Source organism: Rhipicephalus sanguineus, chromosome 3 (assembly GCF_013339695.2).
Source record: "Rhipicephalus sanguineus isolate Rsan-2018 chromosome 3, BIME_Rsan_1.4, whole genome shotgun sequence".
Lineage (NCBI taxonomy): Eukaryota > Metazoa > Arthropoda > Arachnida > Ixodida > Ixodidae > Rhipicephalus > Rhipicephalus sanguineus.
In genome coordinates, this window is record NC_051178.1 from 211,446,982 (window position 1) to 211,471,079 (window position 24,098).

General features: G+C 48.5%; 1 protein-coding gene across 1 annotated transcript in view; it reads left to right on the forward strand.

Annotated features, from left to right (window-relative positions):
• LOC119388236 (glycylpeptide N-tetradecanoyltransferase 2) overlaps positions 1–24,098 on the forward strand; it is a 67,860-nt gene that overhangs the window by 26,455 nt on the left and 17,307 nt on the right. The window contains exons 7-11 of the mRNA XM_037655898.2: positions 9,776–9,946; positions 11,155–11,263; positions 13,097–13,168; positions 15,521–15,619; positions 22,461–22,628. Of these exons, the coding sequence (XP_037511826.1) occupies positions 9,776–9,946; positions 11,155–11,263; positions 13,097–13,168; positions 15,521–15,619; positions 22,461–22,628 (619 nt within the window). The remainder of the gene's footprint in view (positions 1–9,775; positions 9,947–11,154; positions 11,264–13,096; positions 13,169–15,520; positions 15,620–22,460; positions 22,629–24,098) is intronic.

The window sequence follows — 24,098 nt, forward strand, 5'->3', positions numbered from 1 at the left end:
GAAGGACAAAGGACACTCCCACGACACCGTGCGAAGTCCACCGACGCCTGGCAGACCGACTCTCTCCTCTGAGCTTCACCAGCACCCTGCTCCTAATGATGATGATCGTGATGGTGATAGTGCTCCAGTGGATGGTGATGGTGATAGTGCTCCAGTGGATGGTGATGGTGATAGTGCTCCAGTGGATGGTGATGGTGATTGTGCTCCAGTTGTTGGCACCGAACCGGCTGGTGAGCCACCACCTCTTCGTAGGTCCGCAAGAAACCGAAGACAACCCACGAGATTTCAGGACTATGTATAATGTACCATGATGTGAACATTGACTCTTTTTGTAATTATTTTGTGTAAATATGTATATATTTAGGGAGGAGTAGATGTAGTGTCGAAGGTCGACACTAGGTGACTTTAGTTATGTTCAACTGTCATCAAGAGATGGCGCCACCTCTGACATATATAAATACGACTGTCACCGGAATAAAGGGGTTCTTGTGTGGCATGGGTTGAGTGTGTTCGTTGTCCTCAGTCGCGCCGTGTTGCCGACACTACAAACACATGTGGCCTAAATGTCCCTAAAGAATGTCCGTGCACCGCGACACAGCCGCTGGTCGACACCGCTGCACTGGCTCGACGGCTTGGCCTCCGTCCCGGAACCGCAAAGGCGACGTGGCCGTCGGCGCGAGAGAGCGTCGCTCGCACCGACACGTCCTCCGGTTATGGGCAACACTCACGAGGGCCCCCCAGCTTGAAGACCGCCGCGCAGGTCACAGGCATATCCATTGCCCAAGACATCTCGACCGCATTCCCGGCCAACGGCGAAGACGACGTGCAGGGGACAGCCAGCCGCGGGTTACGTCAATCCCGCTGCGTACATTCAAAACACTCGACAGAACGATGCTGCAGAACAAAGGGAAGGGAGCTACGGGCGCAGCGCCCACGTAGCAACGGCTAGCAATGATATCGGCGGCGGCAGACGACAAATTTAAGTGAGCCAATGTTGCTTTTCTTAATTTGTGCAACACCTCATCGCCACGATCCAACGGGTTGTGTCCCCCGCGCGACAGGCGGCTCCGCAAAGCCTTAGGCCCAACGAGTCGCTCGACAACAACCGGCATCCAAAACGAGCACCCCGCACAGGCGCAGAGGAGGCAGCCGCGAGGAGACATCAGCTCCGTGAGGTGGCCCTACGCGCTCGCTGCACACAGCAGCTTACCGAGCGATCGGCGCCCATCGTCCCGGACGATGTCACGACGCCCCGGCGTCGAGCCGCAATACCAGCAGCAACGACACCCGTGGCCCCTGGCCACCCGGCTACACAAGCCGCGACTCCCAGAGTCAAAGAGACAGAAGAAACTATTTACAGAAACCCGGACCACCTACGAAGCTTCCGTACACGCTCGCTTCGGGCTTGCCTACAATCCACGTACTCTATGCCTCGTTCTCCCATGATGCGGACCACATGGCTCGTACCGAAAACTCAACGACGTTTTTTTTTTTTTTAAAATAAAATGAACTTCCGTACAGAAAAAAAAGAAAAAGAACTCTTAGTGTGCCGACGCGTTCCAACATGCCACAACAACCAATCTCCCCACTTGCAAACAGCAAAAAAGAAAACTAGTGGGCCGACAAGTTCAAACATGCCACAACAACCGATCTCCTCGCTCTCAAGAAAGCACGCCGCCATTTTGCGATGACAATCCCCCCCTAGGCCTACTCTAACCCGGCTCACACAAAGGATGCCCCGAACCGCGAAAACTGTCGTCCGATGCCCCAAGAGTCTCCACGTTGGGCAGCCAGTGTGGGATCTGAGATCGTGTGTGTTCTTATTCTCGCCGGCTCTCAGAGCACACGGAAGACAGCAGACGCGGTCGGTTCAACGAACACATTCAAGTTTATTACACACTGCTTTTACATTCGGCGAGCTCGCCGGCCGAATCTTGTTACAATCTAGTCACTCGCTAAAACAATTACACGCGGACAATGAATACTTGGATAACATAACACACATTCAACAACGTAACACATGAAATACACCATAACATACGACAAGCAATAACCGCGAATGCGGCGTGCGAGGACGCACGACTCACCGACGAGGGGCCCCGAGGGAAACGAGCCGCGGTATCGTCCCCCACCGGGACCCACCGCGGGAAGCCGCCCGTCGACGCCAGCCGCCAAATCCCAAGAGACTTCCTTTTTCCCGCCCGGCGGCCGCGGCGGGCCCGCCCGCTTCTCTCCGGTGGCGCGGCCGTCGCTCACGCGCAAACCCCAACGCTCGCGAGCCCAGCGCCACTGCCGCCGACGGCCTATCCGCGAGGCGCGCGTGCGCCACTAGGCGCAGACAACTCCACAGGGGCCGACAGCACCCCCACAAGCTACTACTTGCTATCCTGACGCTTTTGGCTCTTTGTGAAATAGCTGTGGTTGGCAGTAAAATTGTCATGTCACTTCATGTGGCTGCTGATGTATGCATACAGTTTTATTTTTCATGAATGGCAAGGGGATACGGAGCAGATTACATACCTGCCAACTCTTCCGTTTTGTCCGGGAGACTCCTGAATTGTGACCTAATCTCCCGATTGTATGAATGCTATCTCGAATCTCAAAAAGTGGCCGAAAAGTGGAAAACTTTTGCGTCTGTTTGTCTTGGCCCCCATTCCACGCATAGTTTTGGCAGGAAGCGTTGATGCGAGCTCTTCTAGAGTGTCTGCTTTAATGCGACGTGTTTTCAATTTGAAACCTGTAACAACGCTGGCCACTTCAGGTCGCCAACTGCCAGTGCAGATTGGTTGGTTCAGTGGATGGGGGGCATGCGCGCCACGGCGGCGGCACCGATCGAGGCGGCCGTGTATACGGAAATGTGTTGCGGGCAACCTCCGCAAGGATCGCTAGCTACCACCACTGAAAACCGGTCTTTCATGAATGCGGTCTTTCATGAAACAACTCCTCCTCTAGAAAGAGGAGGAGTTTTCAACTCCTCCTCTTTCTAGAGGAGGAGTTGTTTGAAGCACTACCGGGTTTGGAGAAGGTTCAAGTGCATTTTGTATGCTAGGCCTATGCCACCTGCCTAGGCGTCAGTTGTGTTTGTTACGTGGTTGTGGGGGTTGCGCATTTCCCCAAGTTCATTTAGAAGGTCAATGGCGGTGTCAAAAGCAAAGAAGTACAGTTGAACCTGGATGTAACAAATTGACAAATGTTGGCAATATTTTGTTATATACAGGTTTTCGTTGCATGCAGTTTCACGTGAAAATCGGCAAGTATCATGCAAAACAAAACCAAACCGAGATGGACAAGTTTGAGTAATAATTTCATTGTTACTGTATACTCTAGGCATGCGCAGATTGTTATATATTTGTTCTCAACATCACCTTGACATAACAGTAAATTCAAGTAAACAGCAGCAGAAATGAAGCAGACAGTTAAAAGTACGAATAAAGTAGAGAGCTTACCTTGGCAGCCCGCTAAAGACATATTGCAGTAAGCATACCGGAAAAAACAGTACGGTGACATAGCTAATGGGTGGTATGGAAAAGAAGGACAGCTTAGAAAGAGCTTGTGCTAACAATCAAATTATGATTTTAGTAACTCATTGAATAAAAGAAAAAGAAAGGTACGCCAAGATAGAAAGGTACGCCAAGATTTGCATTTAAGTCAATCTCATTGCATATAAGTCAAAATTACATCCACGAGGTCCTTCAAGTTGCCGATGTGTGAAATCTACGAGACACTATGCAGCCTGTTATGATCGGACTATTACACATGAGGCTTCGCGCCGCTGGGCCATTGGAATGGTATGGCGGCATCTCCCCTGCTTTCTTCGACCTCAACGTTCCCCGAAACGCACCAGATGCGGCGACAACACTGCACTTGTGTCCTGAACCCTTCAAGGCTGTCAGTTCCCTCTTCAATCGCCTTGTATACGCTTGGCTGACTTTGATGCCTTTATGGCCTGAAGATGAACTATTTGCAGTCCAGGCTGCTCGGAGGAGGCAGTCGCTTGTGCACTGCTATGTTCAGGCTTCTGCGAGATGCACCGAACAATTAGCCGAGCCCTGGAGATTCTTCATCGGGCACCTGTCCCACACTATGCGGTGTCTGTGACTTCTTCGTGACCCGGCCGGCAGCTGGCCGTCACCTGCACCGGCAAGGAACGACTGCACCTGACAGTACACCTGACAACGCAGCCCATTTCCAGTCATGGTCCGTCGTCCACGTGCACCGCCTCTCTTTTTCCTGGAGTGCGAAGGAGGCGGTGCTTACTTTTCGTTTAGTGGGCGGAGATGAGGGCAACGTGTTTGATTGGACTGTCCTGGACTTGATTGTTTCCTCCAGCAGGGAATCTCGGGAAGGCCCAGGCCTTATAACGCGAGCGTCGGCACGCTCCAAGCATGCTACGACGATGCTACGACAGGCTGCTAGAAGCCACCATGAGGCTTCTACACGCTACCAAATCAACATGTAAATAAACGTTCCTGTTATCAGCTCCGGCTCCTGAACTCGACTTCTCCCCGAGGCCAGGCTGCTCCCCAGTCCTGTGGGCAGACCCCCGATCACATCACGCCCCATTCTTGCATTGCAACGAGAAGACGAAAGGCCTGTTGAGCGTAGACGTTTGCGCGCTGGTCTACCACGTGACTCTGCTCCATCGATAGGGACGCTCAGAGCTCATCGCCTGCCCTCGCTTGGAAACTCTGGCGGAAAGATAAAATGATGCCACTGCGTTTACTTTAATTGTGGCGGCTTAGTGGCAAAAGTATCAGATTGAGAAGCGGAGTTCAGTGAGCGTTTATTGTTTCGCACGGTGGTGTTGCGTTCGCAGGATCCTGTATCTCAAGATACACAATACATTCTTCAATGTATCAGAAATACAGATACTGATACACGTTTTGCGAGATGTATCGCGATACAGATACAAGGTACACAAAGAGTATCTAAGATACATGTATCTTCGATACTTCCCAGCACTGGCGCACGGAACACGCGGCAAGTGGCTGGAGCAAAATCTTCTCCGGCGCCCAGACAACCCTTCTTTACACTGTGTGCCTGCGATGCATCCTTTTCTTTCTTTCTTTTTTTTTTTCCTGCTCTGCTCCTCCTTAGTTCGCTTCGCGCTCCCTCCTCCTTCGTAACGCCTTCGTCGCTCTCTCTCCTCGACTGGCGTGCCTCCCTTGAGAAGCACGGTCGTTACCTCGCTTATCTGAGCCCCATTTTAACCTGTCTTTCATTTTGGGGGCTGCGCAATAAGCGCTATGCGTATACATGGAGTTCTGTGGGAGGATAAATGGGAGTAAGAAAATACCGCATTATAGCCGGTTCTGCACTATAAGCGGTTACGCTATAAGTAGTCCAAGCTGTATGTGCATGAAATGTTATGGAGCGCTGCTTAGTTCTGCTTTTGTTTAGCTGCTTTGGTTGTCACATATTCAATTTTTCCACTCAACAATGAGCCTTTAGTGGCTCCAAAAGCCTTTTTCCCTGCTCTAAAATACGCTTTTGTTTGCTCCAAAATCTTTTCTTTCCTTCTCCAAACTGCACTTTTGGCTGCTCCAAAAGCCTTTTTCTCTGCTCTAAAATGCACTTTTGGCTTCTCCAAAAAGTCTTTTTTTCCAGCTCTAAAACATGCTTTCAGCTGCTCATAAAACCTGCTTCTAAATGGCTTCAGCCAATCACATCACTGTGGTGGTGCAGACCTTATAGCATGGTCAAGCGGTTAGGCAACGTCAACTTCATTTTGAGTCACCCTACTATCTAAACCAGTTGGTGCTTTAACACGAACCCACCTGAGTTCTGGTTTGGATTGGCGAGTCTGCTTTCTTCGCCCTCAACATTCCCTGAAGTGAACCAGATGCAGCAATTTGCCTTGGACACGCTTGGCAGAGTTTGATGATTTTATAGACTGAAGATGAACTGCTTTGTTCTGCCTTCTGGGAGATGCACTGGACAATTCGGGCACCTTTCCCATTCTAGGCGGTGTCTTTGTGTTGTGACCTGACAGGCAGCAGGTCAGCTGGCTGTCCCCTGCGCCGGCCACAGACTGCACCTGGCAACACACCTGACAACAGACCTGACAGTGCCCTATTGTGTCTTTTGTTCACCTCCCCGTGCCAGGTGGTGTTGGCCAGGTGCGCTGCTTCTCTCTTTCCTGGGGTGAGAAGGAGGCGGTGCTTTACTTTTCCTTTAGTGGGCGGAGATGAAGACAACGTGTTCATTGGACTATCCTGGACTCAATGGTTTTCTCCAACAAAGGCTCTGAGGAAGACCAAGGCTTTATAACGCGAGACCGTCATGTAAATAAACATTCCGGTTATCAGCTCCGGCTCCTGAGCTCGACTTCTCCCTGAGACCCTTCTGCTCCGCGGTCCTATTCGCCGCGAGATCGGGCTACAGGTGGCAGTCGCCGCGCTTGTGTGGATAGGCGGTTGGCAGCGCGTATACAAATGTAGGCAGCGGCGCTTCGCTGTAGGCGGTTTGAGTCTATTGTCGGCGAATAAAGCACATTGACTGAAGCCTAATGGTGATGTATTCGCCCTCCATTGCCACATTAATGCATGAAACCGGCCTAACTTTCCCATTACGTGCGAGAGAAGTACAATCTGCCAATCAATGGGGTACTGGCCTTTAGTCACATTCGTGTTTTGTACTGTGCTCGATGTTTTTTCTTGCTTTATTTGCGCGTGTTTCAATTGTGTTTTGCCTATACCACAATATAAATAGTGTTGCGCCACTGAGCCAATGAAGTATTTACTTCTTGCTCTAGCGGCTACAAAAAAAAAAAAGAGAGCCCGCATTTATGCGTAGTTAGGTGAAGTACAACTTTGTGCACTCTGCTTTTCTGTTTGCATGAATATGCGTACTGCTGTAGAAATGCGTGGCTTCAGGTCTTTTTTACCGCTAACCATCCTCTGCAGATGCATCATGCTTTGCGGTATCTCAACGATTTCCAAATCGCCAACACTTCACGAGATGGTGTCCCTAAAATCCTGCATTCACACCTCGACATTTAGTACTTTTTCCTTTGTTTAGGACCACGCCAAATGCACTATGTGATGTGCTTGAACGTCAAAGTGGTACCCACATTGAAATGATTTTGGTGAATGGACGGTACAACGGTTAGACTGAGCGCCATACCGACACGTGCATGCACTCACTTATTAGAGTGCATGCAAGTCTCGTAAGGCGAAATGCTTATGCATATCTTGTAGACATACAGTAAAACCTCGTTAATTCGAAGGCCTCGGGACCGAGAAAAATATCCCAATTAAGAGGGATTCCCAATTATCCGAAACAACGCGAAATCAAAGAAATCAGCCAGAAAACGTGATGTACGGAAGTCACACCTTTATTGTGGCAAGTCAGCCTACTTGGAGAAAAATTCCTCCATGCGTGACTGACGCGTTCGGTAGTTCCCAGCACTGAAAGTCATATTTTCCAGCCTGTCAATGAGGTGCAGCATCTCAGCCTCGCCGCCGTTGCACTCGACGAAGCTGCGCACAACACTCAAGGCATCGATGACATCCGCCAAAGGGGGTGCTCGGGAGGGCTCGTCATCGCTGTCAACATTAGAGGCCAAATCGGTCGATCTCGCAGCTATCTCGCTGTCGATGTCGGCGTAACACGTCTGCACTGTGCACTCGACATTTGCCTACTCGGAGAATCCGATTGGAGTGCACTCCTCGTCCGCGTGCAAAGCCTCATATCGAGCGCAGAGAGTCTCCCCTTCTTCATCAAACGGGCAAGTGACAGCGGTGACAGCAAACTCAGCGGAGGTTGCCTCTTCTTTCACAAAACCGGCGTGCTCAAAACACCGTCGAATAACGGTGGCCTCCACCTGCCTCCATGCGTGAACAATGAGGCAAATACCACCGAGGAGGTCAATGTTATACTCCTTTCCGTTGTCATAGCAAAGGAGCATTCGCTTCAACAGATTGTAGCGATATATTTTCCTGGTATGGTGTATGACGCCCTGGTCCATCGGCTGCGATAGCGACGTCGTGTTCGGGGGTAGAAAGACCAGCCTGATTGCCTGCAGGTTCTGAATGTCGCCGTGAGCTGGGCAATTATCGACGACGAACAAAACGCTGCGCCCTGCGGCCGCAAACTTGCGGTCAAGGTGCCGCACGTATTCTTCAAAGAGTGCAGCCGTCATCCAAGCTTTCTTGTTGTTTTTATAGATCAGGTCATCCTTGGATGGCAGTCGTGCATTTTTGAAACAACGAGGCTTTTCTGTCTTCCCAATAACAAGCAGTGGCAGCTTGTGCTCACCGCACATGCTTGCACCAAACAAAACAGTGATTCTATCTTTGTTCTGTTTCCGCCCCTTAATGTCTGCCTCCTTCAAAGCGAACGTCTTCGTAGGCAACATTTTGTAGAACAGAGCAGCTTCATCAAGGTTGTAAACATCTGCTGCTTCGTACTTGGCGAGTAGTGGAGCCAAGGTGTGCTGCTTCCAGCCGTCGACAACAGACTGATCCGCGCTGCCACTCTCGCCACAAACAGTCACGAATGTCAGGTTGTTGCGCTCCTTAAATCGGCAAAACCATCCATTGCTGCATTTAAACTCAGAATGTCCAAGTTGCAGCGCCAGCTGGTTGGCCTTCTCACGCAATATGGTCCCATTCACAGGAAGGTGTGCTGCGTTGGCTTTCTGCAGCCAGTCGATCAGAGCTGCTTCAACGTCGGCGTACGTAGGCGGGCGTACTCGTGTACGCTTTGACGAGTGCGTCTTGCTGTAAGCATCGAGAATTTTCTCCTTATTCTTGATGATGTTGCACAGCGTTGACAGAGGCACGTGGCTGCTTTTCGGCGAGAGCCGTTTTCGACGCCGTCGACTTGCTGGCCTCTTCAATTAAGCACACCTTTTCGTGCAGGGACAAGCTCTTGTACTTCGGCATCTTCCTTCCAAGCACACCTCAATCAACTAATTCACAGTGAAGACACTCAAGCGGAGACAGGAGACAAATGGAGCAGTCGCACCGAATTGCACAATGCTCGCCAGCCGACATCCAAATGGCACAAAGACTCCACAAAACATTCACTTCGCTAGAGTGGCTAACATCGCTGTTGAGATGATGATGATCATGATCGCAACCGCACGCATCGCCGCCTGGCAATTGCTAAAACATGGCGTCTACGACGTATTTCCGGTAAAAAAAAACATGGCCTTCGAGATCCGTACATCAAAAAAAAAAATGCATGTTTTAGTTACAGCCTCCGAGATTCGCAACACCCTTTGCATATCTTGGAAGTCGCGGCCAAGTGTGCCAATTAACCGGGAAGTCGCAGACTGGCCGCACCAATTATCCGGTTAAATTTACATGTAAAAATTTGGGACCGCGCAAATAATACAAATTATCCGGGATTCCCAATTAACCGAGTACAAATTACCGAGGTTTTACTGTATGTAGAAGCATTTGATACTGTGCTAGCACAACGGAATAAGCTGTAATCTGAGGATATGCATGGCGTACACACACATGCGAACACGGTGTGCCTGGCAGACGACGCAAGGAGCCATCCACACCACGGGGTTTCGTCCGCTCGCCGCTAGGTGCCGACTCTGCTCGACCTCACGGCCAATAGGCAAACCCCCGATCACATCAGGGGTGAAAGTTGGGAGGATACAGTGGCGGTGTAAGTGACAAAGAGCTTGTGCTGCTCAGTGCATCAGCTTTTATGGGGCAACTCCTTTTTTTATATAAAAAAATAAAAAAAATTATTTATTTATTGATTGATTGATTGATTGATTGATTGTACAAATGTGTGGTTGCAATGCTTGCAGTAAACAGCGCATGGCTGAGGTGAACTTCCTGTGTGTGCACAAAAAGCTGCGTTCCAAGCGGGTGGCACCTGTCCTGATCCGGGAGATCACCAGGCGTGTCAACCGTCGCGGCATCTTCCAGGCTGTCTACACAGCTGGTGTTGTTCTGCCGAAACCCATTGGAACTTGCAGGTGAGCCGACAGGAGGTCGTGCTGTAGTAGCAAATTAACTTTCCAAAAGACCAACATCAGGCATGGTAAACCTCAAAAGACATGGGTGTCCTTAATGTTCCTGCGACAGTTTACTGTGACATTGTGAATTTCTATAATGCCTTCTCATGTCTAGGTCATTTTTTCTGTCTGTACAGATAGATTATATATTCTAAATGAATATCTGGACAAGTTCTGAGAACCCTTACTGCACAACACTAGCCAAAATACAAGAAAGTACATTGAAAGTACAAACACCACACTTATGTACTGGACTCGTTCTGGCCAAAAAGTTCACAAAGCAGACGTTCAACCTTAAATGGGCCCTGCAACATTTTTTGAACATGGTCAGAAAATGCTGCCAATCGTTAGTTGGGGCTCTTGTGAACATGTGAGCCAAATATTATAGCACTGCATGCAGCAGGGAATTTGCGATTACGTTTCAAAGACAGCTAAAAGTTGCGCACCCTTTTCTTGGCAAATTTCGTGATAGACGTACACGACTACATCTTAGGTTGAGAGACCAAGCCATTGGCTGATTTGAGCATAGTCCTGCATAGTTACCGTGGCCGCCATGGGGTGCCACCACATCCCTGCGCCACGCTCTATAATGCTAGAATTACACGCTGCAGAATTACTCTAGTGCACTCGTGGTCATGTCAAAAGTGAGGTAATGCGTGCAGAGAAAAAAGGAAAGTGCTCAAGGTCTTGACGCATGCTGATGTAGCTTCTTGCCCCTTTGTCACCTCATTGTGTAGCTTTCAGTGCGCACGCTGGCGCAAAAGGAGAGAGAAAGTGCTTGAAGGACCCCTGACAGCGAAAGTTTTGTTTGCGACTTTTTTACTGTAATTTGTAGCTCTGTGTCTGGTAATCTCGAAACTGAATCATAAATGCTCAAACGCATCGTATAGTTAATGCTAGCATCGTTAATTGAGAACAATTTTGCGTCAGTTCGAAATGCCCGCCTAAACACCATAAGAAAGTAGCGCCCCACAGCGGGGGAGCACCTAAGATCACGTGCACTCAAGCTTTGGTGTCGTTGAAAGCGCAGTTTTCAAATCTGAGCCCCATGCGCGGTAAAGAATGAAACAATGCGGGTGCTTCGATATTGTTGTTGTACTAGCACAAATGCTTAGTTGTACTTGCACAAATTGACAATGAAGCTCATAGCTGCTCTTCTTTGTCCCCAGGTACTGGCATCGATCACTCAACCCGCGCAAGCTAATAGACGTCCGTTTCTCTCACTTGAGCCGCAACATGACAATGCAGCGTACACTGAAGCTCTACCGGCTGCCTGAAGTAAGACACTACTATATGCTAAACCATTCAGAGCATTTACAGCCATCCCAACACTGGCCAGATTATAAGTAGGGCTCCCGGTTTTCGGATAAGATAAACACTCGCCGCTAAAATTTTTGACAATTCGGATTTATCTGATGACCTTGATTTTAACGGCCAATATGACCATGTTCCGTTCATCATAGAAAGGGCATGTTCTAAGCGGTCCTTGATACATCGGCCGGTTTGGCCAATATAAACTTTACCTCACATCAGCAGTATCTCATAGGTCGCACCCATTGCACATTTAACAAAGGGCTTGTCGCGCACAAAGCAATGAAGCAACGTATGTAGGGTCCCCGGGAGCGCCAGACGGCATCTTGATATACAGTAGAGCCCCGCTAATCCGTTTTTGAAGGGGCCGTAAGAAATAAACGTAAGAGCAGGGAAAATGAAAAAAATATTTAGTGGTAGAGAGTTTAATTTCGAATGCTTACGCTTGGAAATGCTCACGTTTGCCTGGTGCATTTACTCATGTCCGAGCAGCAGTTTTTCGAGCACCTACAGTGTCATATCCTTTTAATAAATCTAGTGCCACCACAGCCGACACCTGGCAAACGATCACTTTTGGCGATACCTTCGTGAGATTGTCACTGGATGCGTCGGCGTCTCCAAGCGATAATGCAGCATTGTTAGCACAGTGCCGGACAGCCGTGGGTTGTAGTAGACAGTGGAACGCCTTGCAAAACTGAAAGTACCCCCGAGAGCAATTGTCGAAGAAAATGACTCCTGCTCCACAAACTCCTAACGTCGTCACTGGTGCATGCATTGGCACAACTCAGCCACGGTCTGGCTGACAGATAGAACTGCGAAGCTGAGAACGGCGTCTTCTACAGAAATGTAATCAACCTATGTAATTCTCTTGGCACCAATAGTTGTAGGCATGAAATAACGAAGCACGCGCAACACAACCAGCGCCACGAGACTGATCTCAAACGGCGCGAACTCCTCCCACAAATAATGATGACGACGAGTCTGCGGCAACGCAACGGCGGAAACAAACGCCAATCTCGAAGGCCTTACTTTCGCGAGTGCTAAAAACAAGTTTAAAACTAATTACATCATAGACGCCTCTTTGCAATACAAATCTCAAAGCCTATGCTTTTGTTTGCGCCAATCGAAAGTACGTTACGCGTTACGCTTGCACCACTCATGTGGCTAATCTTACAGTCAAGCCAGGCCAAGCTGCATGAAAAGTCAACATGGTTGCTTTCTTGCGCAGCCGCACGGCCAGCTCGAAGTGCACTTCGCGATGTATCATGCGGGAATGGTCTCGCAGTTGCAATGTAACAGCAGGGTTCCCAATACATTGGATCCTACGGGATTTATGCCGGCACCGGTGGAAAACGACAGCCGGGAAGACACAGCAGTGAGGAACATAACAGCGGGGTTCTACTGTACTGTCCCCTGGTTTGCGTCTATTACAACAAGCTTTAAGGTCGTAACATGCACAAACATGGGTGTTTTGTATTCAAGTTATTTGTGCTTGTGTGTTCAAGCCTTCCAGACAACTAAAATACGCTTTGTGTGTTCTAATATTTTCATGTTCAGATCTCATTTCATCTTAGATGTTGGAGTATTGAGAATAATGCTAAATTAATCTTCCACTTTTGGAGAATCGGGGCTTTACGAGAAATTAACCCCCATGAGTGCTGAATTTCCGCCAAGAAATAAACTCCGAAAACGCAGAGCCCTAGTTATAAGGTGTTTATTGGTGCCTGTGGAAGCCTGCCTGCGCTGTTTATGTTTCCAATTTGATCTAATGTGTGATTTTTGTTTTTCCTACTCTTTTAGAAGCCAAAGACGCCAGGATTTAGACAATTCCGAAAGTCGGACACGGCACAAGCACATGCTTTGCTGGAAAACGTAAGGAAAATTGTGGAGTTCATCTCACTTGCAAGATTTTAGCCAGTGAATGTTGTTACTTCGTGAGGTTGCCCTCTTTAACCTGCTCACTGCTCTGTACTTTGTAAGAACCTGTGGGCTGAGGAAACGAAAGCTAGGAGTAGTGGAAATGCCCAGATTTTTTTCTGAATATGAGTGACAGTTGCTATTTAAAGGCACAGTCATAGGGCACCTGTTGTAGTGCAGCTCCCAGTACCATTAGATGCAGTTTAGTTTCGTCTATGTTCCGCATAAATAGGGGGTCGCCCATGTAAGGCTTTTGTTTTATTGCATTTGAATTTCATTTGCACACTAGCCATTAGGGCTATATAATGCACTAAAATTCTGAAACAGTACAATGCACAACTACATCCGTTGTGTTATGTTGACAAAGCATAATACAATGTCATTACATATTATCGCTCATAAACTGAATGGCAGTGTTTGGATTTGGGAGTGCTGTAGTTTGAAAATGCATTGCGAGTTGTTTTTTTAGCACTTAGTGCTCCTTAGCCACCTCCGACATATTTTAAAGTGTACCAATAAGCATGCACATTGAGTTGAGAATGCCGTCATGATCGACTACAGTTGAGACCCTCAATAATGAAATTGGCGCGAAAAGCACAAAATTTCGCTCTTGTGGGAATTTCGATAGCGCGAGAATGCGGCAGAAAAGACATGGAATTTACAAAAAACACATTTTATTTCAAAAGGTCAGTAAGTTTGCTTTGACGGGCCTTACCATGCAGCAATTTCATGCCTCGGGATCGGGAATCTCGTTTGCCACGGCACAAAGTTCGCCCCATGCACTGGTCAGTGATGGCGGCACTGCGCGGTCACCAGTACTGTCATCAAGTGCGCCTACAGGCGAACCTTCTTCCGGCTCCGCTGGATCAGCGCGGATCAGCACACAATCGTGGACAGCGAGCTGCACGCAACGCCGAATTCTTTGGCGATGTCCATTTTTTTCCTGCCCTTTTCCACCTCACTGATGATTGCAGCCTTATCTTCCAGCATGATGAAGTTCCGCTTTTTCTTGGAGGCGGCATCTTCGCAGGCAGCGAAATCGGACGAAGCAATCGCAACACACAGTTCACGTTACACCAAGCTACCAAGCAAACACTCCACAAATGGCTCCACACACGCGACCATGTGCGTGCAAACCCGACAAAGCCAAGCACAGAGCCAAGCCAACGAACAAAACTCCATGAGGAATGTGGATTTGGTTACGTAGTCCGCGATAACGAGCAGGTGTTTCGGCAAGCCATCATCATCATCATTCTCGCCAGCTTTATGTTTTTTTGTAAACAATGATGGCGGCTGCTTCTCAAGTGCGCTGTAGCGATAGTTTTGCACAATTTAAGTGTAGCATGAATGCATTTCAGCAGTTTTCGAATGTAGTTAATATTGCGAGAGTAGATTATTTGGCACTCGTGTTTCAAAAATTTCGTTAATGAGGGACTGCGGTATGAATATCTTTCGTAGTCGTGAGTTACGAAATGCATTGACTCCTATGGGCGTTCACCGGTGCTCCGAAAATATTTCGTTGCGGTGAGAATTTCGTTCCCTCGAATTTCGTTATCACGAGTTTCGACTGTATCCCAAAGGCGGCAGCGCTACGTGCTGCATGTGTAGCACAAAATTTAAACACAATGCTATGCTCTTTTCTCGGTCTTTCCATCACTCATTAGGTGCACTTGTGCTGGCTCTTTCATTATGTTGGATGCTTATTGTACATACATGTTTATGTTTGTGTTTGGAATTTACAGTAACATATCATTCGTACTTGGAACTACAATTGTTCTTGAATGTACCTATGCTTGGCGGTGCAATTAGGGAGAGACATAACACAACAGCTGCTTGCATAGCAACATGCCGCATGGCTGTTACTGTTTGTGGCTGCCTGACAGGATGGAGTCCACAGCCCATCCTCAGAAGAGCACTCGGTGAGGAGGAGAGGGTGCGAGTAGTGAAGGAAAGTGAGAAACGAGTGGTGGCCACGTTGTTGATCATCAAGTGCCTGTAACTCTACTCATGTACAGCCTCATGTTCCGTGTAGACAGGTATACAATGGCCACTATACTATTTCACCTTGGGGTGGTTTAGGTCCCTTTAACTAGAAGCCCAAACATATTTGCTCAGTCGATAATGTCATAGGAAGTTAGTTTGGGCAATTATGGTTGTATCACCAGCTGTCTTGCCTTTGGCTTATTTCCGGACATCACTGTGCACTCTCATCAGCAGTAACATTTTTGTTTTTCCTGCAGCCTAGCTTGAATTATATTATCGTTGCTTCGGCTCTTAAATTGTTCATTGCGAAATCTTCTCTGCCAGTACCTGGAGAAGTTCGACCTTGCCCCTGTGTTCACCAAGGAGGAATTCAGGCACTGGTTCCTGCCACGTCCTGACATAGTGGACAGCTATGTTGTAGAGGTGAGCAACCTTGTTTTCTGGTATGAATCACATTGCACAACTTGCCACTTAGCCTGTGAAAAAACATTTGATTTGATTTGGCATACTTGGCTACACTGTGTTCCTTTCTTTGTTTAATAGTACCGTTTGTGCTGGTATTTCGCATGTCGTCCTAAGGTTTAATGGGTCCATCACATAGTATTGACACTATGGACATACAGTAGACTCTCAGTGAATGGCAATCTCTTAAATGGAACTGCTGCTTAAATGGAACAAGTGCTTCTGACAAGATTGGTTTCGTACTTGTATTCTGCACCCTTTTTCATCTCTTAGTAAATGGAACTCCTGTTAAATGGAACATATCTTTCTAATCCCTTCAGGTTCCGTTTAAAGGGGCCCTGCAACACCTTTCTTAGTTATATTGGAATAGTCTCATTATTGACGTATGACTCTTCACGAGTCATATGCCACAAAAATTTTTCGAATCCGTCAAGTCTAAGTGGTGTTACCAAATTATAGAGATCACGTTCCGCAGCTTTCTTCCTCCACTCAACGCCGCGAGCGCGCGGAAAGCTACGCAGGGCGTGAAGGGAGGGAGGATGGAGGTGCGAGGAGGTGCCGAAGAGTTTTTTTCTTTATTTTTTTCTCTCTAGCATCTCGGCGCAACCACGTGGTCTGTGGCGCCACTTCCTGTCAGCTTGCGTGGACGTCGTCTCCATCGCACCGTGTATCGCACATGCTTGAAAACTGCGAGTCGGTTTGGTAACGTTGGGTGTGCACCTCGAACTGCCGTAGTGTTTTCATCGCTCTGCCAACCATGGACGCAAACCTGCGTGTGCGTTTGGAACGAATGACAGCTGAGATGGGTTTCGACCCACACTCTGATACACCGCCTCGTCGCACTGCTCGCGCTTCAATCGTATTCAACACGGCAAAGCTGCATGCACTCTTCTCCCAGTGGCGGTACTTCGATGCTGTTTGCTCTTCGAATGCGGGCGCACAGCGAGTGCGGGCTGAAAACAAAGAACTAAAGACTAGAAGAAAGGATCGTGGGGCATCGGGCCGGCGCGGACCCATCCCCTGGCTGTCTGCAGCTACCGTGAAAATGCGAGTCTGGTTGCTGTGTCGCGGTTTCTCGGGAACGTGAGCCTACGGGGAGGATACGCCGAGGTACGGCTCGATGACATACTGAACAGACAGCGAACGGGACCCTCGCCATACAGCGAACACAAGTACCCTAAGCTAGCCGGCGCCAGCATTGTTATCGGAGAAATGCTGCACCGCTGCCTCGGTCGGTCGTGAGAACGTGCCGACGATGCAGTTTCCAGCTGACGAGGCAACACTCGAACGGCTGCCACTCTCAACGGCAACCGGCGATGGTCAAAAGCACAGAAATATTCACGATTTCGGCACTGCGCATGGTGAAGAAAATGCAACCACGCAACTACTGTCGGTGAGACCGGAAGTGCTAATATTAATGTTTGTTCGGTGTTTTAACGGCGTAACACAATATAAACATACATATTATCTACTTATTGAACTCAAAATTGACAACGAAGGTAATAATGAGGGTGTTATCGTGATTATAACATCAGCCAATGGTGGAACTGCCGACAATCGCGTCATATATTGTGGACTAATACATCATTTGTCGAGAGAAGAGGGAGCGATTTTCAGCTGACTGAGAATTTATTGTAAATTCCAGGCCGCTCGCTTCACTATAATATTTGGCTCGCGTGTTCTCGGGAGCCTCGACTACCGATTGGCAGCGCTTTTTGACCCTGCTCAAAAAGTGTTGCAGGGCCCCTTTAAGGGGAGACACTGGTCTGGGAGGCGGAAAAATTTCGAAAAAAAAAACAATTTTCTGATTTTTTTTTTTTTTTTTTTCAGGTCAGTTTCATCACCATTTTTGCTCACCAAAGCACCTCAAAAAGTCCCATTCAATAGCGCACCGTGCAGGAACCACATTAAGTAGCACACCCATTTTGGTCTCATTTGAAAGCCAGACTTTTCTATTAGCTGTTCCTAGCACAAGAACTCTTTTTGGCTGGCAGAAGTGAAACCATTGTGCTTTAATGCGAGTCTGCTGTATATGCAGTCTTTGTCAAAAGCATGTGGTTCACTCATCTGTTTACCCTTTAGCTTTGTAGTGTGGTTTCTGTGATTCTCTTGACAATTCAGGCCTCTAAATGTTCATGGAGAGAAAGTTCTTTTCGTTCCCTGGGCATTCATACTCATGTCATACCATAGGCCTAAACAACCTTCTCTCAGCCCCTTCTTCGTAGGCAACGTAGCCTGTGTAGGCCTTGTGCACTGCTTTTTGGAATTGGACATGCGATGTGACTGCAGTGCTACTGCAACGACTGGTGGCAACTGCTGATGAAAAGTCTCTGTTACTTCCTTCTCACAAATGTGTGTACAGGTCGAAAAAGTTCTACAAACTGTTGCATGTGTGCATGCAACAGTTTGTAGAAGTAGAACTTTTTCTACCTCTACACACATTTGTGAGGTGGAGGTATGTGTGCATGTGAGGAAGAGGTATGTGTTGCACGTGTGCATGCAACATCTGTAAGAATGCAGCCAGGAAGCTGCTAAAGGTGGAATTTGCACATTTAGTTTGGATGATTTGACATATTACATGTTCTAAAGGACGAAGAGACCACATGAAGCGCCCGTCCTGTAATCTTTCGTGCGGCGTGTCATTCATCTAGCACTCCAGTTGCCAATTATGCTGTATGAAACTTTTCTTAGAATTTTCGCCTTCTGCACCATTATAGTTATGTGCACTTAAACCGGCTGGTTCTGTTCTACGGACTGTCTGACAATGCCTACATCTGTGCGTGCATGGACCGACGGTCTTTTTTTTCCCCCGCTATTTATCGGCACACGAAATAAAATTTGCACAAGCTGATTGCACCTGCAGGGTTGAATGTCATGGCTGTTGCAAACATGCCATGGCGCTGGCCCTCTGTGTAAAAGGACACTTACACACATTGTGTTAGGGCCTGCAGTGCCCTTGGCAGAAGCCATCGGCTCAACCAGCAATAGTCCAGTCTGTTAGGATCTTTAGCAACTTTTGGAGCAGGAAAGAAGCTGTTTTGGAGCAGATATGGACCAGGAGGAACTGTGTTTTGGAGCAAATTTGAAGCAGAAAAGATAAGTGTTTTGGAGCTGATTTGAAGTGGACAAAATGGAGTTTAGGAACGCTTCAAGAAGTACACGCTAACCTATTGGTGCATATTCTATGATTATGCAAAGAGGAAATGCTGCTCCTGTGTAAACAAGGAGCCAAAACCAATGCTCAAAGAGGCGCCATCAATCAGGCTTTTAGCGACAGGGAAGAGACAGGTACCCGCGTTGCCCTGATCGAACACTTCCTTTTCTTTTTATTGCGTGCTCATGAGCAGCACCGCCTTCCCCCCACCTTTTCTCTCGTCTTGGGCGCAGCATGGCGTTTCCCGCCAACGTTTTCCCGCGGTAGACTCGACATCCTCCCATGGCCGCAGTGTGGTCGCTTGCCTCCTAGAGGTACATCCGATGAGTGGCATGCCTGATTTTCTGGCCGTTTGGGAAGGCGATCTTGAAATATCCCTTGATGCTGTCTGTACCTGGAAGTGCCTCAACTACTCTGTCGAATTCTCTCTGCAGCGCTGGCTCGTTCTCGTCATTGACATTCACCGAGTCACAAACGCAATCGGGACGAAGACAGTGGCTCGCAGTGATGACCGGAGCACACGAGAAGCAAATACTTTTTCTTCCTCCTTTTCCACAATCGTAGCAGGTGCTCGTTCTTGCACTTCACATGCCTTTGCAAGTCGTGCATACCAGCCAAATAGCCGGTAGTTCTTGCTGGTAGTCCCACAACGCGCTTGCTGGTTAAAAGAAGTGCAGTGGTGTTAGCGCCCTTGCTTCCTCAGTGTCCTCGCAGAGTTGCGTTAGAGAGGGGTCATGTACTCTCCTGTCTCCATGATCTTGAGACGTCAATCAGGCAACGTGGATTGCGAAGGGCAGACAGAGTAGGAAGTTCCAATACCGGCTTCTTCCACAAGTCCTCAATTTCAGGTGAAAGAGGCTTGTCCCAATGGATGTCCTGCCACCATAGCCGTTTGCGCTTTTCCTCCTCTGATAGCGTGGTTCGGCAGTGACACGTCATGTCTTGGGATGCCGCAGTCTGTCCGGGCCTTGAAGTAACACCCGGCGATGATGGGCGTGCTGCCAGTGCTACGGCAGATGGTAGATGAGGCGGTGTCAAGATGTCCATTTCTTTGCGGTTTGCTGACGATCTCCCTGAAGTAGTTTTCTCACGTGACATTTGACTCTACTCCCGACTTTCCACTTCATCTTGAATAAACTTTAGGATAGCCTTCACTTCTCTTGATTGCACTGCAAAGTCCACGACGTCTGGGTCAGTCTTCTTGTGCTTATGGTACAGGATCGCCAGGTCTTCTGGCTCATTAAAGTAGCTTGTTAGGCAAGTTGGTACATAGTTCTTGGTAAGGAAATGCCAGCAGCACCAAGAAGTACCAGCATCCTTCCTGTTCCTGTCTCTTTTTTCTTGTCTTGGTTTCTTCTGCTTTGTTGGTGCTGCTGCCATTTCCTTACCAAGGTTCTCTGGCAACGAATGAATCAACAGTTGGTGCAAAACCGCATACTCTGTAGACGGCATGCCAAGGCTGTCCAAACTACTGGTCCTTAACTGTATTTGCTCGTGCAGTCCCTCAGCCTTGATACTTGCAACGATGACTTGATCGGTTCAATGGCAAGTTGGCTGTCTATGTGTTCATCAATGAGATCTTTCCGGCCATATTGTCCGGTGAGCACCTTGATGGCGATATTGTAGTTCTCCTCAGCCAGATGTATTCCTTCGATGGCCCACTTCAAAGTGCCAGCCCAGTAAGTCCTCAAGTACCTGAACTTTTTGATATTGGTGAGATCGGGATGCGTGTGAATGGTCACCTCGTAGTGTTCCTACAACCCTTTGCCACTCGGGGTTCTCACCGTCAAAGATGGGTACTTGCATATTCAGCTAGGCGACTCGTAATCCCAGTGCTCATGGCCTACTAATATCGGCGAGGTTTTCACCGGTGATGTCCGAGTAGGCAGCTGCCATGGAATTTCTGGATCGGTCACTTGTCCTCGCATGCCTTGTCTGGTTGGCTTCAATGACAGTAGGACCAAAACCTGTCGACGACTTTGGTCTGCTCTGAATCTAGAGCACCCATAATTTTCTCATCAAACTCTTTACTGTCAAGGATGTTGGCGATCTGTTTGTCCAGTTCAGTGAGAACCAAGTCTTTTCACGAAGCCTGCCAGTTTTCTGCTTGTCGGCGGAAGACGGTAAAGTGCCTTGCAGGAGGATCTTGCTGACCTCGGAAAGGAGTCGGGTAGTGGCGCCGCGAAGGGTGCCGCGATGCCTGAATGGCTTCTTTATCCTCGGTGCGGTATTGGTGCGGAGGATGTCTGTCTTCCCCCGGGTTTCGGCACCTATAATGTAGAGACAGAGAAGAGACCGACATCTGCGTTGCCCTTATCGAACACTTCCTTTTCTTTTTATTGCGTGCCCACGAGCAGCACCGCCTTCCACTCGCTTCTTCCCTAGTGTTATGTGCAGCATGGCGTTTCCCGCCAACGTTTTCCCGCGGTAGACTTGACTAGGCTTTTTGCACGAAATAATGTCATATACTGGATACACCACAATATACGCAGTGTGTATTGTGGTGCAGCAATAATGACAAGGCGAGCATAGCACATACGACTTCTGCAATCGGCAGGAGTTAAATAGTCATTCGAAACAGAAGAAACAGCCCAGCTGACACACCATCCATGGCAAACCTTCGCCTTGTCATGTGGCATCGCAGCGGCAAGGCTCCAAGTGAGCGCAGCTGCGATGCCTCTCTGCAGTGGATCACATGGGGTGACTTGGAGTGAGAGAGACGCAGGGACAAAAGAGTAGCAGCTGCGGCTGTAGGATCCGAGCTGGCCGAGAGCCAAAAGCGTCCTCCTATTTCTCTGGCTCACGCCTTGAGCCATGTGACTCTTCTTCTTTTGCCAAGACCAGCTGGACAGGCCTTGTGTCGCGCTTGTGCTCTGGCAGCTAAAGGTCATTGAGACAAGATGAATGCCCTTGTGAGGCATGGAGGAGTAGAGCTTTCACTCTAGGAGCAACCTAACCAGAAAACCAACAGCCTGCCTATCAAAAAAAAAGGATAGGAAAAGGATGCTCGAAAGAGAACCTTGTGTTTGTGACTGGTGTGGTGCATTCTAGCATCATTACAACTTACTGTGGCTGATGCTCCTTCATACTCAATAAATACCGACTATAAGGCGCACAAATTATCGCAGAACGCATGCTTCTAGCCGAAGACCAAGTGTATGCGCTGGCATTGATCGCCGACCATGTATCGCAACCCCACTGACGCTGTTTGAATGCTTCACCACACTGCATTGTCTCTGGAGCTGTGAAGCATAGTTAAGATAGACCAAGATGGCAATTTGATGCTGGTTGTGGAGGAAGATGTATCGAGGGGGGCCAGTGATCGGTCTAACCATATAAGGTTAAAAAAAAGGAGGAGGTTGTTTCTCGTTTTTTCTTTTTTTTTCCCCTGTGTGGCTTTACTGTTATCATAGCAGTGCCACCATAATGCCGCCAGTGCACTGCCGTTGATCACCTTTTGAATTGGGAGCAAGCAGGCATAACAGCCACTGCTGGCTACCCCAGCAGTGGTGTCTTCAGAGACACTGGGGAACTCTTACTATTTATATTTAAGAAAGAAAACAAAATGCTAACCTAACTTCTTTCTTGCGGTGTTCTGTCCAAGTTATTGGTGCAAAGTGTTGTGCCTGTTCTTCACACCTGTTACAGGGGGAGAACCAGACGCTAACGGACTTTGTGAGTTTCTACTCTCTACCATCCACGGTGATGCACCATGCTGTACATAAGGTGCTGCGGGCAGCCTATGCTTTCTACAGTGTAGCCACCTCTGTTCCCCTGGTGGACCTCATGCAGGATGCCCTAGTCATCACCAAGAATGTGAGTATTTGCTTATTCATTTTCACTTGTGCTGCTCCCAATTCAGAGCAGGTGGGCACTACTGTTACCTTGAATAAATGTCACAACTGGATGAGCATACAGTTGAAACCCGCAATAATGAAATCGGTGGGGAAAGCACAAAATTTCGCTCTTGCGGGAATTTCGTTGGCACGAGAATGCGGCAGAAAAGACATGGAATTTACAAAAAACACATTTTATTTCGAAAAGTCAGCAAGTTTGCTTTGGCGGGCCTTACCATGCAGCAATTTCATGCCTCTCGATTGGGAATCTTGTTTGCCACAGCACAGAGTTTGCCCCATGCACTGTTCAGTGACGGCGGCACTGCGCTGTCACCAGTACCGTCATAAAGTGCGCCTACAGGCGAACCTTCTTCCGGCTCCGCTGGATCAGCACGGATCAGCGCAGAATTGTGGACAGCGAGCTGCACGCAACGCCGAATTCTTCGGCGATGTCCATTTTTTTCCTGCCCTTTTCCACATCACTGATGATTGCAGCCTTATCTTCCAGCGTGATGAACTCCCGCTTTTTCGTTGGAGGCAGGATCTTTGCAGGCAGCGAAATCGGACGAAGCAATCGCAACACACAGTTCACGTTACACCAAGCTACCAAGCAAACACTCCATAAATGGCTCCACACACGCGACCATGTGCGCGCAACGCCGACAAAGCAAAGCACAGAGCCAAGCCAACGAATGAAACTCCATGAGGAATGTGGATTTGGCTACGTAGTCCGCGATAACGAGCAGGTGTTTCGGCAAGCCATCGTCATCATCATTGTCACCAACTTTGTTTTTTTTGTAAACAATGATGGCGGCTGCTTCTCAAGTGCGCTGTAGCGATAGTTTTGCACAATTTAAGTGTAGCATGAATGCATTTCAGCAGTTTTCGAATGTAGTTACCGTAAAAACCCGCGTATAGCCCGGGGTTTTTTTCTAGATTTTAGGGTGCGAAATTTCGGCCCCGTACTATATGCGGGTCCCAAGAATTTTCGGCCCAAATTCAGTTTCGGTTTCGGCATAGCGCGGTGCTATCATCATCATCAGCTGTCTGCGCGCTTCTGCGCTAGGTAGTGTTAGCGGCGTTAGTCTTAACTGGTCTGTTGGTCAGTGGTCTTTGCTTCAACTTGGTGCCCATAACGACGGCCTCGATTTTGCTCCTGTGATTTTACGCCATGTCAGGACCGCGCAGGCAGTACTCTGCTGCTTTTAAAAGAAAAGTTATCGCTGCTGCCGAAACCATCGGCAACTGTGCCGCGGAGCGGCAGTTCGGAGTCAACGAGCGGAGCATTCGCGGTTGGCGGAAGCAGAAGGAAGCCCTCTTTGCATGCAGCGGCCAGCGAAAAAGTTTCCGCGGACCAAAAAATGGAGCATTTCCTGACGTGGAACGAGAACTCACAGACTTTGTGCGGGAGCAGCGAGCTGCACATCTCGCTGTCAACATCGAGCTGCTA